The sequence below is a fragment of the Tachysurus fulvidraco genome, chromosome 12 (genome assembly GCF_022655615.1).
Source record: "Tachysurus fulvidraco isolate hzauxx_2018 chromosome 12, HZAU_PFXX_2.0, whole genome shotgun sequence".
NCBI lineage: Eukaryota > Metazoa > Chordata > Actinopteri > Siluriformes > Bagridae > Tachysurus > Tachysurus fulvidraco.
The window spans coordinates 6,455,623-6,474,936 of NC_062529.1; the positions used below are offsets into that span (position 1 = coordinate 6,455,623).

General features: G+C 38.3%; 2 protein-coding genes across 4 annotated transcripts in view; one reads left to right on the top strand and one right to left on the bottom strand.

The window, feature by feature from the left end:
• Positions 1 to 6,438: 6,438 nt before the first annotated feature.
• On the bottom strand, positions 6,439 to 10,271 carry actc1b (actin alpha cardiac muscle 1b). The gene is made up of 9 exons (XM_027173679.2): positions 10,115 to 10,271; positions 8,912 to 9,059; positions 8,673 to 8,801; positions 8,431 to 8,541; positions 8,260 to 8,344; positions 7,573 to 7,734; positions 7,062 to 7,253; positions 6,768 to 6,949; positions 6,439 to 6,661 (listed from the first exon to the last, which is right to left on the bottom strand). Exons 2-9 carry the CDS (start codon positions 9,038 to 9,040, stop codon positions 6,518 to 6,520), a joined length of 1,134 nt encoding a protein of 377 aa, XP_027029480.1. The 5' UTR covers positions 9,041 to 9,059; positions 10,115 to 10,271; the 3' UTR covers positions 6,439 to 6,517.
• Positions 10,272 to 14,270: 3,999 nt separating this feature from the next.
• eif2ak4 (eukaryotic translation initiation factor 2 alpha kinase 4) overlaps positions 14,271 to 19,314 on the top strand; it is a 57,107-nt gene continuing 52,063 nt past the window's right edge. For 2 of the 3 annotated variants that reach the window (XM_047821243.1, XM_027173723.2), the window contains exons 1-4: positions 14,274 to 14,809; positions 15,306 to 15,421; positions 16,371 to 16,473; positions 18,083 to 18,256. In XM_047821243.1, coding sequence (XP_047677199.1) covers positions 14,678 to 14,809; positions 15,306 to 15,421; positions 16,371 to 16,473; positions 18,083 to 18,256 — 525 coding nt within the window. In that variant the 5' untranslated portion in view covers positions 14,274 to 14,677. Of the gene's footprint in view, positions 14,810 to 15,305; positions 15,422 to 16,370; positions 16,474 to 18,082; positions 18,257 to 19,314 lie in introns of all 3 variants that reach the window. The other variant, XR_007144486.1, reaches the window with a different exon arrangement.

Sequence of the window (19,314 nt, forward strand, 5' to 3'; positions counted from 1 at the left end):
GGTCTACAGCTATTTAGGTGGGTGCTATGTTTCAAAGTAACATCCACAAGAATGCCAGTACCAAAGGTTTCCCAGCAGGACATTGCGTAGAACATTACACTGCCTCCGTTTGCTCCGTCACCTAGTTCCCATAGTTCATCCCAGTGCAGGCTGTTCCTCAGGTTAGCGTCGTACATGTTCCTGGCTGTACAGAAGATGTAAAAGAAACCATGATTCAACAGACCAGACCTTCTTTTATCACCCCTTGGTCCAGTTCTCCACGTGCCGATTAAACACACTTTTGGTGGTGGACACGGTCAGCATGGATACTCTGACTGGTGTACAGCCACGCAGGCCAATTTTCAGCAAGCTGCAATTCACTATGTGTTCTGATAACTTTCAGTCGTAGCCAGAATTTACTTTTTTATTCTTTTTTTAGATGTACATAATTATAATTATAGTACAATATTTCTAGACAGCATGGTTTAGTTACATTGGGAAAGTTTTAAAACACAATATAATGAATAATGAAATTATTGTTTTGTGTTTTGCTGGTATGGAATAAATGATAACATGATACTTACATTTTGTTGTTTACTTAATCTGTTTGCATTGAATTTGAGAAAAGATTTGGTACTTGTCATCTTATCAAACTAGCTGGCTTTGAAAATCCTATAACCATAACAATTGTTCATGTCAGATACCAATTTCTTTTGGTAATACCAACTAATGTGACCTGTCAGGTACGACTTCAGATTCATTAGCATCTCCAGCACTGCTTAAAGGAATCTTTTACTTACTGTCTAAGATTTCCTGTCCGATAATGAACCTGTAAGACTGCAATCACTTTCATCTGAGCTACTCTCTGAAGAGTCCAGGACTCAACTTCTAGTTAGCTACACTACTAATGGAACAGGCATCTTGAGTACTTACCTAATGATGCTATAAAAGACAATGAAACTTAAATGTGAACACTGATTAAAGGATCACTGCAGTCTTCAGTTATTTCATATTCAGGAATTTATTTCATAAATGATTATTCCAACTTATCCAACCTGAAGATTGTACAGTATGTGTCCACTTGTGATTGCAGTATATAGTGCATGTTACCAGCAAAAACCTTTTCTGCCACCAACTCAGTCAACACAAAAAATGCTTGTTGAATACTAAACTGTAAATATACTTCAAGGATTAGTGGGTAGCACGTTCGCCTCACACCTCCAGGGTCGGGGTTCGATTCCCTCCTCCGCCTTGTGAGTGCGGAGTTTGCATGTTCTCCCCGTGCCTCAGGGGTTTCCTCCGGGTACTCCGGTTTCCTACCCCGGTCCAAAGACATGCATGGTAGGTTAATTGGCATCTCTGGAAAAATTGTCCGTAGTGTGTGAATGTGTGAGTGAATGAGAGTGTGTGTGTGCCCTGTGATGGGTTGGCACTCCGTCCAGGGTGTATCCTGCCTTGATGCCTGATGACGCCTGAGATAGGCACAGGCTCCCCATGACCCGATGTAGTTCGGATAAAAGCGGTAGAAAATGTGTGAGAGAGAGAAACTTTTGGCACACATTGTGTAAATCAGGAAAAACAAGATAATTTTCTTACCATAACTAGGAATACAGTCTTTTGCATTTAACAAACTTGGATACTGGTTTAACTTACACAATGAAATCATTAGTTGATGAGATTGTCTTCAGAATTTTCTTTATTTTCACAGTAAAATATGGTCTAAAACCATATGTACACCATTACATATGGGTTAACCATTAGCAGGTCACTTTTAGCAACCCTGGCTATTGGTTTTACACTAAATCCTTCTTAAACTAATGATTCGTCAGCTAGCGTGTTATCGATTTGAATAACAATGTAATTATTTTGGCTTTGTAGAAGCCAACATTCTGTTTTCCTATTTAAGCTTAGACAAAAATTTATTAAGAGTAACTCCTCCTAGGGCTTTCAAGCTACATGCACCAAATTCAGATATGATGTAGATCCTGGTCTGAAGTTTTATGCTATTATTCTACTTTTCTAAGCGATCCGAGTACTGATACTTCCGGTTCCGGGACTCAAAATGGCCTTTTTTTCCATAGACTCCCATTATAATCTTTGGAGGATTATAACTCGGCAAGCTTTCGAACTATCTACACCAAACTCGACCAGCTCCTTTAGTGTGATACTCTGAACAAAGTTTTAAATTGGTGTACCGACTAGCCTTTCGGTTGTCCCGCAGGCCCCCCCCCCAAATTATGTAAGATCAAAAAACTTTTAACAACAAGGACATGTGACATATCAAAAAACTCAGAATAATGGGGGGAATTACCTCATGTGTATTCTGGTCAAGTCATGTAACGTCACATGATGTCACATAAAAATCAAAAATTAGCACAACAAGGCCATGTGACATATCAAAACACTCAGCCGAATGCAGGGAACTGCCTCACGGGTATTCGGATCACGTCACGTGTTCCTGTCCGCTCGCCTCCAAAAGTATTGGCACCCTAGCTTTCTGTCCACTTGCCTCCAAAAGTAACACTAACCCTTATATCCACTTGCCTCCAAAAAGCACCGGCTTTTGCGAATACTTGCCTTGTCAAAGCCAACATCAAAGTTTGTAGTGACGAACTTTACAAATCTAGTTGTAATTGACTTTGGCTGTTAATTTAAATTACCCAATAAGTTTCTGAACTCAGTTGATGTGCTTGGCTAAGGAGAATTATTTTTTTTCCCATAATATAATATTTCCATCATTAATAGGTGACTTTTAACAACCCTGACTACTGATTTTAATCTAAATCATGCTTACACTGCTGTGGTATTTATCCACTTAGCACCCTAAAGGACCTGGTTACAGATGTTTGATGTCTACCTAGAGAACTTCGCTAATCATTTCATTTACACAATATCATAGTGAGTATAAAGGTAGTTAGCTTACTGAACTTGATTAAAGGTTTTTAATAATTATACAGTATATAACATTTAGATAAATTTCGGTGATGAAAAGGGAAAGGAGGCTTTTAGAGAGTTTATTCACATTCACAATGAATTCACACAAGCTGACTAATGATGCTGTAAGTTACAAGTGAACTAGCTAGCAAATTGAATTTGTCACATTGCAGATCTGGTGGATGTGCTGAGAGAATCAGCAGGTACTCCCTCTGTCCTCCACATCCATGTCAGTTAAAAAACAAAATTGTAACTATGTTTAAAATATGTAAGCTGCTTCCTAGTGTGTGTTGTGTGTTAGGGTTGTTGAGCCAAAGCTGAAGCTGTTGCCTATCGAACTTTGCCATGATTTTCAGCTGTTGTTCTTGTAACCAAAACTTTCATTTATTTACTAAAGATGTGTTTGTGTGAAACTGCTATGATGAGAAGCTCTGATCATTGTGCATTAGCTTTCACGGTGTCCCAGACTGCATTTGTAGCCAGTCGACATTAGGAGAAACATTTGGGTCTGTTTTTTGTTCCCGAGGAGGCACCCATCCCTTACACGCACAGCTTGACTCTTGATGTAATCACAATATTTATTACTCTGATGAAGGGATTTGACATTAATGATTATTAGAACACTTTTGTCAAATATGGTTGTAGAACCTGAGTTTCATCTAATTGTCATTTACAGAAATTAATTTATTATACCATTATTTTATCATCCCTGTAAGGGATTATTTGTTATGGCATTAAAACATTTTGTTAACTGCAGTGGCCAATTGTGTTTGTGTGCTTTAAGGTTGTTGAGCTAAACCTGAAGCTGCTGCACTCTGAACATCACCAAGACATTCACGTCATTCTGGTAACCCGTCCTTTCGTTTATTTACTAAAGCTGATCACTGAATTTTACAAGGTTGTTCTAAATGTAAGGAAAGTGACAGAATGTTAGTATGAAAATGCTATGATGAGAAACCTTTAAGTTTTTTGTGCCCTACATTTCCCAGCTGCACAATGATCAGTGTACTGAAGTGTGTAATGCAGACAGGAATCTGTTTCTCGGTCGTCTGCACATAGAGACTTGTGTATTTTGTCATCATTGTGTTTGAGTTTATTTTGTAAAACAGTAGTAAAACACTTCTATTTGAATCTTCTTCATCATCTTTGGACTTAAACGTGACATTTATGCTATATGTGTTGGTGTGTTTTTACATTAAAGTGCGCAGGTCTTTTTTAAAGCAGAATACATCCAGTGTTGTAAATTTTAACCGTTTGGTGAAAAAGTATTCTAAAAATATATTCTAAAAACAAAATCTAAATAATTTGTCATAAGAAATTGTGGTATCATTATGGCCCACATATTGAAAAATACAATTTGCAATTCCTTTTGAAAATATACTGGAAAAAAAATCAGAGGTGGTTAATCAGAGGTGGATAATAATTGCAATTAAAATATTAAAGGAAATAATTTATATTTAATAATTTTTTTCCCATTATCCTCCAGCTCTAACTTCCAGCAATTCCTAAATTCATCTTTATTGCTGGTGCATTCAGGCAGAATCCCCTTACTGCAAAAGCCTCAAATAAAGACATTGCATTCAAAATCATTAAATGGTTGCACCTCGCTGGAGACCGAGAGGGGGGGTAGGAGGGAGCGACTGAAGAAATGCGAGGCCTAACAACACATTGCCGACCCTCAATAGAGACGTCCCTGCACATCAACACACTTCTCAACTTACCTTTCAAGTTTCTTTAACTTTATCAATTTCTCTTTAAAGTTCTCTGTACAAGTTACTCTGATTTAAAAAAATAAATTCTGTGATTTTTATTACTCTCAGGGTTGAACCTAACATTAACTATTATTAATAATAATAATAATAATAATAATAATAATAATAATAATAATAATAATAATAATATGACAGATCAGTAAATTACTGATCTGTCATATACTCTGTATTCCTATTTAATACTCGTACAGTCTATATCGTCTCGCATCGTCTGTTTTGTCTTGTCTTGTATAATCCAAGCTTATTGTTTAGTATATTAGTAGCTGTTAAAGAACAGCTTTTTTTCCTAGAGCTGTCTCTTTATTGAACTTTGCCCCTCGCTGATCATACTGTCAATGTCCTTCATACATTGTCAATGGACTGTTTACAAAATGGACGTTATTGCACTAATAGACTATTACACAAACTATGCTCTTTTTTTGCATTGCTGCTCACCATTGCCTTACCATTGTATATATCCACCTGATTTCTGTTTATAGTAACAGCAATATATTATATTAATAACCATATATTTTGTTTATAGCACAAATTTCAGTTTATACTAATAGCCATCTGCATATTATATTCTTAGTACATATATATATATATGTTCATCTGTATATTACGTTCATAGTACATATATATTCATCTGTATATTATGTTCATAGTACATCTGTATATTATGTTTATAGTACTTACACATCTGTAAATTACTGTTTATAGCAATAGCCATATTTTGTTACATCCTTCTGTAAATTTCAGTTATAATTATAGCCATCTGTATATGATGTTCATAATACACAAGACATTTAAAAAAAAGACAATACACAGAAGACAATACAATAAAACAGCACGGAACAGTGTAAATACTGTATGTTCAATCAATATTTCGTGTGCAGAAATACGGGAATGAACACGTTAGTATTATAGAAGCAGTTAATTATTGTGTAAAACAGCATGTAAACAGTTTGACATGGTGGTGCTGTAGACATGGATGTAAATGGGAAGAGTGTGTATTTGGTGTGGGTCATTGCAGTTCATGCTCAGTTGATTGTGTGTGTGTGTGTGTGTGTGTGTGTGTGTGTGTGTGTGTGTGTGTGTGTGTGTGTGTGTGTGTGTGTGTGTGTGTGTGTGTGTGTGTGTGTGTGTATGTGTGTGTGTGTGTGTGTGTGTGTGTGTGTGTGTGTGTGTGTGTGTGTGTATGTGTGTGTGTGTGTGTGTGTGTTGTGCAAAGTTTCAGATAAGTTTTCTCCATTTCTTGTTTTCTTTTTTTTTTTGGTGAATGATGTCAGGGTGTGATACTGAAGTAGACACTTCAGACCTTTTGTGATTCATTCTTATACTTTTCACTTATACTGTAAATAAATGTAAGACTGTGCTTAACTTTATGTAAGTAAAGAATTTGGGTACTTAAATGGACTCTATGTTGTGAATGGTTACCTTTTGTTCAGTTATGAGTCTTGTATTAAAGAAAAAGCTGAGATTAAGACTAAGCTGAAGTGAAATCAGTGGCATTTTATGTTCATTTTATATCCTGCAAAGACTTTGTCAAATATGGCTAAACTGATTTTCAACAAGCAGGAAGATCATTTCACTGAAAATTCTCTTCTATAATCCTGTAGTCCAACTATTGTATAATGTGCCTGAATATGTCAAGAATTTAAATGATTATTTCAGAATTCTAGATTTTTTTCTAGATCTATATAAATTTGTAGCACTATCTCAAAGGACAGATATAGCATTTGAAATAAAAAATAAGAAGTGGAGACAAAGACACTGTCATACTGATCCACATTTATTACAACATGACATGTATATACAGTAAAACAGACAGTACAAATTGAAGTGAAGATTTAGAAGCACTTCCTGTGGACAATGGATGGGCCGGCCTCATCGTACTCCTGCTTGGTGATCCACATCTGCTGGAAGGTGGACAGGGAAGCCAGGATGGAGCCACCGATCCAGACGGAGTACTTACGCTCAGGGGGAGCAATGATCTGGAGGAAGAGGAACATTTGTTGAATTTACTTGGATGTTCAAGAACATTGGATTATCAAACTACCCAGAGAAAATATGGATATATAAAATAAAACTTCATCTCACCTTAATCTTCATGGTGCTTGGGGCCAGAGCAGTGATCTCCTTCTGCATACGGTCAGCAATACCAGGGTACATGGTGGTACCACCAGACAGGACATTGTTGGCGTACAGGTCCTTACGGATGTCAATATCGCACTTCATGATGCTGTTGTAAGCGGTCTCATGGATACCAGCAGACTCCATACCTGTAGTTTAATGAGATTTCGGTTGGTAAAAAAGCAAATGCACTGAGTATGTTAGTAGAATTGATGGATGGGAAAAAATATCCCCATGTTAATATATAGAAGTGCAACTCACCAATGAAAGAAGGCTGGAAGAGGGTCTCAGGGCAACGGAAACGCTCGTTACCAATGGTGATGACTTGACCATCGGGAAGCTCATAGCTCTTCTCCAGGGAGGAGGAGGAAGCAGCAGTAGCCATCTCGTTCTCGAAGTCCAGAGCCACATAGCACAGCTTCTCCTTGATGTCACGCACGATCTCACGCTCAGCTAAGAGGGACAAGTTTCAGAATAATGATGAATGAACAAATGCACAACCTAAACAAAAATCACTACACTACACTTGAGCAGTATAACCAGTACATCCTTAAAAATGGTTCTGTGGATAGTTAGGTTAGGTTCCATTAATGGTTCCCTTAACCATATGTTCTAATCTTCAGCAATATAACTAGTAAATCCTAAGAAAAAAAATGGTTCCTCAAGAGTTCTGGGAGTCCTTTAGGGCTCTTTAGCTTTTAAAAGTTTTTTTAAAGATTCTCTAAAAAGTGTGACAAATTAAACACTAATCTGATTTAACAGCACAGCTTACCAGTTGTGACAAAAGAGTAGCCTCTCTCAGTCAGGATCTTCATCAGGTAGTCAGTCAGGTCACGACCGGCCAGATCCAGACGCATGATGGCATGGGGGAGAGCGTAACCCTCATAGATGGGCACATTGTGGGTAACACCATCACCGGAGTCCAGCACAATACCTGCAGGGGGCAGATTTAATCCACACATGCCTTCGGTCATCCCAAAGTCCCTCAGAGAATGTAACACATCATAAATGAACCATACTGCTGACATCAGTGAGCACAGGTGGAGCTTTCACTCCAGAACATTAGGGATTATTGCTAATCCTATACAATGTACTGCACAATTGCTGCCTGTTAAACACACTTCAGTGCATGTTTAATTGTTCTAACTATCGAATAAAATGTTCTCAGTGGCAATTGTACAATGAGAACTATTTTTCACTTTCACCTGCTAAATTAGAATTGACTAAGAAATTGCAATAAGTCAATTTGTCTCTATAGAGTCATAAGCATATGGTCTATGTTTACATAATGAATAATTATAAAGATTAAATTCCATTATATTAAGGATTATAAAGGTTGCAGTAAGTATATGCCTTAAACTGACTTAGTAGCATTTTGTTTGACTTTGGCAGGATTGATTTTAGTAACTTTTATTCATAGAGTACTGTGGAGTTAAACTTCATTACTGCTTATACTGACCAGTGGTACGACCAGAGGCGTACAGGGACAGGACAGCCTGGATGGCCACATACATGGCTGGGACGTTGAAGGTCTCAAACATGATCTAGAAATGCAGATTTCAAAAAAGGTTTTAATGTCAGCGCATCTGAATGCTGAAGAGTTGTTAAATGGTCATGGTAGTGTGAGTACCTGGGTCATCTTCTCCCTGTTGGCCTTGGGGTTGAGGGGGGCCTCAGTCAGCAGGGTGGGGTGCTCCTCAGGAGCCACACGGAGCTCATTGTAGAAGGTGTGGTGCCAGATCTGGGGAGAATTAACAAACAGTGTTCCACTGATGCTTTGTGATATGTGATATTGCTTTTTAGGATACCCTAAGACTACAGATAAAGTGGAATCTAATAGGGAAGAGTAAAGATCAGTATCTGGTCACCCACCTTCTCCATATCATCCCAGTTGGTAATGATGCCATGCTCAATAGGGTACTTGAGGGTCAAGATACCTCTCTTGCTCTGGGCCTCATCACCAACGTAGCTGTCCTTCTGACCCATACCGACCATCACACCCTGTGGGGAAAAAGAGGATTCAGTTTAAAGGTAACCAAGAAACCAAGAGGATGTATTAAACTATTCAGCTGATTATTTGCAGAAGGTTTTGAATAGGGAAGGTGGTGAACCTGGTGGCGGGGCCTTCCAACAATGGAAGGGAAGACAGCACGGGGAGCGTCATCACCGGCAAATCCAGCCTTGACCAAGCCAGAGCCGTTGTCGCATACGAGGGCGGTAGTCTCTTCGTCGTCACACATGGTTGGTTTCTGAGATGGTCTGTGAAAGAAAGAGATGACATATTTATGACTGGGACAAATGCTTTACGAGTGAAAGTAATATCGCTCTGCTAGGGGGTCAAAAGTGGAGCATGGAGTTCGCTAAAGCCCAAATAAATAACGCAAAAAAACACGAGTCTGTCTTAATAAGATGAAGCAAGTAGACTTCTATTGAAAGTTCTAGTAGAAACATTTCTAAATGTTATTTACTTAATAAGTATATTAGAATATAACATAGATAGAGTGATATTAGGTTTAACTATGTTTTGGATTTGAGTTGATTTTACATCCAACAAAATAAAAGTATGCCATATCTGAAATGATCATCTCATCAAATTATTAAGCAATGACAAAAAAAAAATCTTAAGAATAAATCAAACTAATGAACTTGTTGACCCTTTTTGCCTGCTGATTCTTCACCCCTTACCCCGATGCCCCACACCTTCCTGAAAGATTAATGAAACTCTATCTCCATACCAAAGCACTTGAAGATATTCAGTCTCTCAGTCTAAAGCCAAAAAAGGGGTCACGCTAAAGCCTCAAAGTCTATTTTAAGCCCATCCCCCCCCCCCCCCCCCCATGTGTGTGAGGCCTATAGTGTTTCTTCTGCCATGCTGCTTCTTATCTGAGCTTGGTGCTGGTTCAACAGCTGTCATCACATTTTAACACTTTGCCTGATGTCGTGGCCTCTGTCCCCTCAATTCCGAATGGCTTCATTCATGACATGCTGTACTGTACTATCTAAATGTATCATGACAGCACGATGTAAGCTCACCCTGTCTTTGGCCAAGTAACTCAATAAGCATGAACTCTTAACAACTTGCTGATTTCTAAGCTGTTAGTTTTGAGCTTTAAATTTGTATTATACAATCTATGATACATGTCTCAGTTCTAAATGAAAAACGCTTTAGTAATTCCTGACTATTTGCTCCTATTCCATTGCACCTTTGAGCCATCTAGTAAAAAAAAATTATTTGAAATCATTCACTAAATTGTGAAAATATTTCTGCAACCCTTTACTGTCTTCTACATAAGCCATCAATATCGTGCACTTACCAAGTTGTGTCGCGGGACTGATGCTTCCACTGGGACAAAGTGATCAGTGAGAAAGCTCCCCTTAAATAAGACTCAGGCACAGGGGTCTGGGGTGGAGCGTAGAGTTTGCAGAAGCCCAAATAAGAGCTTTTGAAAAAAGAGAGCCGAGCCCTCCCCAATCAATCTATCTTGAACAGACGAAGCAACTGGATCCTTCCCAAATGGAGCAGCATTTCCTTGGAAAGACCAGCTCTGCCAGACATAAAACTAAAATGGATGATAGACGTGAATTGCTTTCACTGCAAAATACTTTAACTGCAAATCCTATAATGTTTGATTTTGGGTCAATTTCCTGCTTTGAGAAGAAGAATTTTGTCAAAGTATAGTGTCAGACGTATAAGTATAGTCTATTTGCAACTGTGTGAGAATTATATGATTTAATTATTGAGTATTGAGTGTGAGAATCCCACAATTTTTCGGTCAGTTTCCTGCTTTGGGAAGTATAATTTTGTCAAATTATAGTCTAAGAAGTATAAGTATAGTCTATTTGTAATTGTGTGAGAATTATATCTTGTAATTATTGAGTATTGAGTGTGAGAATTCCACTATTTTTTCTGATCTGAACTCTCATAGTATGCATTCGAAACACATTCATGTAAATTTGAATTTTTTTTGGGAAAAAAAATCTCCTTTTTCTCAATCATTCATTTAATAATGAAGTACTTTATTAAGTTTCAGGGTAACTGGGGGCAGCTTATGATGAGCATTCAATCATCGGCCTCCCACTAAGATGGGAAACTGTATATGTCAGTAAGTTGGCTGACTGGTATGTAGTCTGGAGCCCCAAACGTGGATAACAGCTGGTTCAGAGGGGGGTGAATCCATTTGGCGTTCCCTTGCTCACCTGCTTCCTGATTGGCTTGGCTGTATGGTAGCAAAACTCTGATTGGTTGAAATCTTTCCTTTTAGGGTTATGGTGGGAAGCAGGTGTAGGAAGATACTGCCGAAGTGACAGTAAGAGCAGGGCTCCTTATTTGTGTTGACCTTTACAGCCCCAATTAGCATATGCCTGTAGTGCTATGCTGAATAAATGTGCTAAGTTTGCCAACTACTTCTGCTTAAAATATTTCCTGTAATGAGATTCTGGTTAAAAGAAAAAGGGCAAGCTGGTGTTCATATAATAAAAAATCTATTTCTTTTTGTTTTTGGTGCACACATGTAAAGTGGGATGCATCATTATCATTTTATTATTCAATTCTAGACTGCAATTCCATAACAGATTAATTTCAATATCAAATTGATCAAACTTGCATAACATTTAGACTTAAAACCAAGAAGAACTAACAGGTCATCAGCTGCAGGTCTTTTTGTAATTCTAGAAATGAAATATAAAAAAAAAATAAAAGTGCTTACTTAGGTAAAAGTGCTTACTTTGTGACACATGCTGCCTGAAGTGCCTGAAGAGCTTCCTTTTTTAGATATAAGCTTAAGAGCTTGCTTTTAATGCAGGGCTTTGGCTCTATGTGACTCATAATATGCTTTTTTATCCAATTTGTGAATTTTTTTTTCACCATTATATTCACTTGAAAAATTTATTTATATTATTGTTAATCAAACAATAAAGAATTATCCTATAAATTATTTTTGTGTTTTTTTCCTAGAGGCCTAGAGACTTTTTTATTGTAGAACTACAATATTGACAAAAAACCCAGACATTTTGAGCACTGGCCATTAGAATTGTGTGAATACTGGATTTCACAGACACATTGGCGTATCATTACGAAACTCTGGAAGTTTCATAGTCTTGTCCCATCCCCAATTAAAGTGCATAAATCACAATATTTGCTGCTTACAGCTTTATCTGTGCATTTGTTTGTTTGTTTCAGTAACCTCTTTACAGTACCCTGTTCCGGGTTGCAGTGGGTCCAGTGCCTAGCCCTGGAACATGGCATGAGGCAGGAATACACCATCTATGAGACATTTAATTCAGTTCAGTTCAATTCAATTTATTTGTATAGTGGTTTTAAAAACTGACATTGTCTCAAAGCAGCTTTACAAAGTATAGAAATAGAATTATATTTTTAAAAGTTTAAAAGTTACTATTTATCTCTAACACTTATCCCTAATGAGCAAGTCTGAGGTTACAGGGGCAAAGAAAAACTCCTTGAGATGTTATGAGGAAGAAACCTTGAGAGGAACCAGACTCAGAAAGACCAGCTCCCTGTGCCTCGGGGGTTTCCTCCTTGTATTCCGGTTTACTCCCCCGGTCCAAAGACATGCATGATAGGTTGATTGGCATCTCTGGAAAATTGTCCGTAGTGTGTGACTGCGTGAGTGAATGAGAGTGTGTGTGTGCCCTGCAATGGGTTGGCACTCTGTCCAGGGTGTATCCTGCCTTGATGCCCGATGACACCTGAGATAGGCACAGGCTCCCCATGACCCGAGAGTTCGGATAAGCGGTAGAAAATGAATGAATGAATTTGGGATTTTCCTTAGTTGTCAATTATAATCATCAAAATTAAAAGAAATAAACATTTGAAATATATCAGTCTGTGTGTAATAAATGAATATAATATACAAGTTTCACTTATTGAATGGAATTAGTGAAATAAATGAACTTTTTGATGATATTGTAATTATATGACCAGCACCTGTATAGGTTGTAACAAAAAGAGGGCCGACAAATAGTGGGCCGATGTCTCAACAAATAGTGGGCCGATGTTATCCGCATGCCACAGACCTGTCTGAGAGAATAACAGATGGTGAATAAATTTTATGCTTTCCAGGGACAGACACACTACACTGTAGAATTAATCCATAACACATCTACAACTGAGGTATTTATATGTGGTAAAATGATACTAATGTAGTTAGAGTAGCAATTATTTAGTGAATTATAACCAAACACGGTGTGGGTAACTTGACTCATCTTAACGCTCAGCTAGTTGGCTTATGACCGGTCATAAACTCAGTGCATTGCCAGTGTCAGTAGAGACACTGAGAGAGAACTCTGAATTTGACAAAGGACTTTTTATGGTTTTATATGTAATATGATATTAAATACAAACGAGATATTAAATATTTCCTAATACAACTAAAAGTACAACTCTTCCTCAACAAACCTGCATTTGTGGCATCTGTATTTGTGGTCTCCATAAAATTCTCTAAAAATGGCACCATCCTGAATAACTGCATCAACTAAAAAAAGTTTTCAGAATCTTGGTAATTGTGTGTGTGTGTGTGTGTATATATATATATATATATATATATATATATATATATATATATATATATATATATATATATATATATATGTATTAATGTTGCCTGTTGTTGATAACTAACATCTACTAAAAGTATGAATATTTAAATTAGTAGTATAATAATAATAATATCTATCTATCTATCTATCTATCTATCTATCTATCTATCTATCTATCTATCTATCTATCTATCTATCTATCTATCACTTTCCTAAAATGTGTTTTAGATTTTTTTTCTATAGAAAAATTATGACTTTATACTGTATTTTTTTTTTACTACTGCTATTGCATGTTGTTGGCCAAAGTAACTAATATGCCTGATCCCCAGAAAATAATTACCTTATTATTTGATAAGTAAAATATTGTGAACAAGTATTTTTAAGTCCATTATTAAACAAGGCAAGGGGAAAGTTAAAGAATGCACATTTCATGTTGTCCACTTTTAATCAGTGACAATATTCCCTATTACAAAATAAAAGACGCTAAATCATTTCACAACACTGTGTTATTTAAATGCGTTGGTGTACTGGGTTGCCATGTTGGTATAAAAACATCCATGTTCCGAAATGACAAATAATTCAGAATCAGAATCAGAATCAGGTTTATTGGCCAAGTGTGTTGACACACACAAGGAATTTGGTTCCAGCAGTTGATGACTCTCAAAAGTACAGACATAAATAACACCATACATTTAGCTTGGACAATACAAGACAAAAAACAGTTACAAGCATGGTATGTGTGTGCGTGTGCGTGCGTGTGTGTGTGTGTGTGTCCGTGCGTGCGTTTCTATTTACGTTTTAGACGTCTGGTGCTACAAATACGTATAAAACACGGATCTGACAAAACTTTCATTTGTACGCCAATACTGCCTCCTGATTGGCCAAGAGAATCCCCTCGTTCTGTAACGTCATTAGATGACAGTTCCTGCGCACCAAAAGAAAACCCGTTTCTAAAAAGCATTCGATTGGACGATGAATTTGAGCGACAGCTAATAAACTAATCACAGCTCAGAAGGCGGGATTTTCAGGAAAACAAACAAAAAAAAATAATAACGTTCAGCGCGTTACGTCATTCCTGCGACGTGAAATAAGTGTCCACGCGCCAGCTCGAGACGTTTACTCGCTTGTTCAAGTTTTGCCCCGACGTGTTTTTTTTTTTGTTTTTTTTACACATCGGCGTGTTTTGCTGCCTCACTTTTAATACGCCAGCGTGATAATGTAGACGTGCGAGTGAGACGTGAGTGAGACGTGAGTGAGACGTGAGACGTAAGAGAGAGAGAGAGACACACGTGAGTGAGATATGTGTCCAGTGTTACAGAATAATGAGCGGTTCTCTTCCTGACTCTCTGGCTGCAAATGAAGACTATGTAGTGCAGCAGGACAACGAGCTCGAAGCCCTTGCGTCTATATTCGGGGATGATTTTCAGCACATCCGGACTGAACATCCGTGGAAGGTGAAGCCGAGTGTTGATATTAAACTCAGTCAGAAAACTGAGTGATGTAGCAGGAGGAAATTTCCCGAATATGATCATATAGGATACAGTAAAGGATCTCAGTGTCACCTGCATCTGGGTTACACAGTGGCTTGTACACCGACACACTAACTGGCTGCTAATGGAAGCGAAACTTAGGGGGAAAACACACTGAAATGTACAAGACCTGGCTAAGATCAGTTCATTTTCCTTTTTGAAGTTGCCAGATGCAGGCAGATTCATTCAGAAACACATATTTCACCTATTAGTGTATTTGTGGTAGAACTGAAGCTTTCAAAGCAACATCATCGGTCCTTAAGGTCTGATGATGTACCTTTTATTATCTATTTAAAATGTGCACTATATTATCAGCAACAAGGAGCTGTAGAGTTTTTTTTTTTTTTAACGAGAACCCTATGGTGTATAGAGTATCCTGTGGTGAATTAGATATTTTGACCATTTTTATTCCCAAATTCAGATCAAGCGATCTCCAGAAGTGTTCCTGTTCCTGCGTCCCAAAGGTCTGAGCCATGGCCATGAGTGTTACGTGACCGTTGACTTGCAGGTCAGATGCCCGCCGACGTATCCTGATGCGTAAGTTTGCATGCACACAGATGCCTTTGTGCATGTTAATCACACCATTGAATGCATTAGAACATTGTGCGGATTGCAACCCAACACAGCCGACTACAAAGTTCAGAAATGTTTATATGCTCACTGCTCATTAGGGAGTGTGGGTCTGGGTTGTTGATTGGAAGATCAAGGTTCAAGCCCCAGCACTGTCAAGTTGATGCTGTTGGGCCCCTCAAGTGGCAGCTATTTGGCTCAATTGCCCAATACCCTTAACCGGGGTGCAGCATCGTAGCTGCCACTCGAGTGGCCCAACATTATCAACTTGGCAGTGCTGGGGCTTGAACCTCGGCCCTCCGATCAGCAACACTTGTGCCGCTACTGCCCCCATGTTGTCCACCGTATTCTGTGTTTTCCTCTTTTATTGAGCCCATAATTGTATTATTATTTCTAGGCATAACATTGCTCCTATTAAACCCAGGCTTGTTTCCGGTTTCTGTCACACATCATTTAAAGTTCATGATGTCTAACATAAAACTAAAGTATGTGCTTTGTGAATTTGATGCTGATTTGTTGGTTTTCTGTATATTTTTCCTACTTTCACCACACTGACTTTGACAACTGACTGTTCACTTGCTGTCTTATATCCCAGCCCTTGACAGGTGCCACTGTAATGAGATAATGAATGTTATTCCTGTCTTCTCTCTGTGGTTTTAATACTCTGACTTTTCAGTCTATATCATAATACTTTCAATGTGAATTTTATGTCCGAGCATCACTGACCGACTCACAGAACATAGTCTGCCCAACTGTGTTTCTTATGTTTTGGAAGTTTCCTGCTTTATTATAACCCTAGCAGTCACACAGTGTTTTGTGGTGGTGTAGAAGAAAAACTGTTCTAATCCTCTTCACACCAGACACTATGCACTACTTTGGTATGTTAGTTTCAAATTCTCCTTCTCTTGTTCTCCAGGCCTCCAGAACTTATCCTGAAGAATGCCAAAGGGCTCTCGAACGACAAGCTTCAGAATCTGCAAAGCGAGCTGAACGCACTGGCCTTGCAGCGATGTGGAGAGGTGAGTCTGTGAAAAGCGTGAGAGGAAAAGTTTGTGTGTGAACAGAGCGATTACCAAGTAACACGACAACGTCTCAAGTAGTCTTTGACATAAACATAGGTGAGTAGTGTACTTGCCCTGGTCATAATATGGTTGCCTGGAAACATAATTGAGTAGACTAAAAACTGATGGCTTAAGTAATTAATGTATGGTGGTCTCTTTAGCATAGGAAGTGTACTAATATAGGCTGATATTACTGTATTTTTATTGAAATTACTAATTTGTTTACTAAACCAAAAAAAACCTGAACTGACCAGACACCAGCGCGGTGTTGCTATGACTTGACCTGCTAGTTTAAAAACCTCAAGCATAACCTTAGAACATGCATTGAGGAATAGATACGAAGGTGAAATGGCAAATAAATAAGTAAATAAATATTCATTCATTCATTTTCTACCGCTTATCCGTACTATTCTCGGGTCACGGGGAGCCTGTGCCTATCTCAGGCGTCATCGGGCATCAAGGCAGGATACACCTTGGACGGAGTGCCAACCCGTCGCAGGAAACAAATAAATAAATCCGTCTAAATGGTTTCATACAGAAATGTGCTTGGTTTATGGATGTTTACCACATCCAAATCCACACTTTGGACGATGCTTTTGTTTGCTGTGACCTTGGCCTTGGGGAAATCATGTCTGCGAATTCTCAGGATGACTGTGTAGCCGGTGTGCTTCTCTCTTAAAGTTTATGATGTCTTTTGCCTTGTTTAAATGTCAAGTCTTCAGCAAACATTTGGCTTACAAGATGTTTGGTTTTCTTTTCATACTGTAGCTCTCAATATGTGACTGTTATTCAAGGTCGGCTAGTCTGTTTGTTTTGCATTGCTATGATCAAGTGAAAGGTTTTATGACCTGGCTTTTCTTTGGCTGGTTTATTTGCTTAAAAAAACATTAGTTGGCATCTGTTAAAGCTTAGTTACTTCACCTAGCACATCTTCTGACAGCGTGTAGTGCAGCAGGTGGTGGGAACAAGTTACGACATTGTCGCCACTCGCTGTAGCAATGAAGTCATCAGTAGCCTTTACTATTAGTAGTTGCCATAGTAATAACATTTATTAGTGGGTAAGGCAACTAGTGTTTAAAATAAGGATTTCTCCTTGGCATTGTTTGACTCCTTGGCACTACAGTGGTTTTGGTTGGTCAGTGTTGCCCAACCACTTTCCTAAGGATGTCTAATTTGATTGGTCTGCTTACCTGATTAATTAAGCACCTAAATGTGTTTCTCCTGAATCTCTTACCCACTTTACTTTACCAATGCAGCTGGGTCTTCACTTACTTTTGCACATACAATAATTCAAGCCTTCATGTAGTCTTTTTGGCTACTCACAAAATTCCCTGTAAACAAACATATGCAGTTGATCAACATATATCTAACGTTTAATTTATAAAGAAAAAATCATAGTAAAACAGAAAACTCTGAACAGCTAAAGGGGTTCACAAACTTTCAAGCAGCACTGTATGTGCTTTCTTTACACAGAAAAGGTCAGGGTTTGGTTAGGATTTGGAACAGATACATCCCAGACAGAAGCCTAACCAGTCATATTCCTCTGCCTCTCTGGACCCCGCTGCAGGTGATGATCTTTGAGCTAGCAGACTTTGTGCAGGGCTTCCTCACAGAACACAACGTTCCACCTTCTTGCTCCTTCCATGAAGAGATGCTGAAGAATCATCGGCAGCAGCAGGAACGCCTGGCCCTCGAGGAGCAGCAGAGGATCGATCAGCGCCGCAGGCAGGAAGAGCAGATGGTACGCCATTAATACGGTATCGTTCGGGGTTTATAAACCTTGAAGCTTCCTTAGTGTGTGTATTGATTTTATTTCAGGACATTCTAGTGCTTAGTTTGTCATGTACAGTAGCCTTGTGTAGATGTTTTGGTGGCTCGAGTGGTTAAGGCTCTGGATTGTTGATCGGTGGATATGAGTTCAAGCCCCAGAACTGCCAAAATGCCACAGTTGGGCCCTTGAGCAAGGCCCTTAACTCTCCCTGCTTAAGGGGTGCTGTATTATGTCTAACCTGCAACGAAAGAATTTCACTGTGGCATCATTCTAAGGAAGCATAATATATTTAGTTTTGACAGTTTTGTAGATTATTCATTTTTAAAACAAATTTTTAAGGGTATGAACAACCTTGCACCAGAAATACTCTGTCAATTAGTAGTGAAACAAAAGAGCCGAATAAGAACTAGAGGCACGACTAGTGGAAACCGTATAGCCGCAAAACGCACAATAACATTTGGTCAGACGTCATTTTTAGTAAGAGGCATAAGTCTATGGAACGATTTATCACCAGAAATGAAAACATTAACAAGACTCAAGGTTTCTAATACACATTTAAAGCAGTGGCTGAAACCGAAACAACTCTGTGAACATTGACTGTATAGGATACAATGCTTTGTATTGTTAAATATGTCTAGACTCTGTTTTATAGTGATTGCTATATTTATTTAAGCCCATTTTAGCTTCTGGACGGAATGTATTTACTGCATGTGTTTTAATAGCTATAAATTCTTGATTTAATATTCTGTAATTTCTGTTTTAACTTTACAAGCCTAACCAGGGACAGGGGATGCAAATTAGTCATGGCTATAAACCTGTATGCCTGGCATCTACTTTGTATTTTATAAAGCAATGTTTTATGCATTTGTCCCTGTCAAATAAACATTATTAATAAAAAATAATAATGTATTTGTGAGAAATTAAGGGCTTCTAATTCTTCTCCTTCTTGTTACAAGCTCTGTTCATGTAAATCGCAATGGACAGCTCATGACAAGAAATGGTTTACCATGTTTTTAGTGCTGACTGCC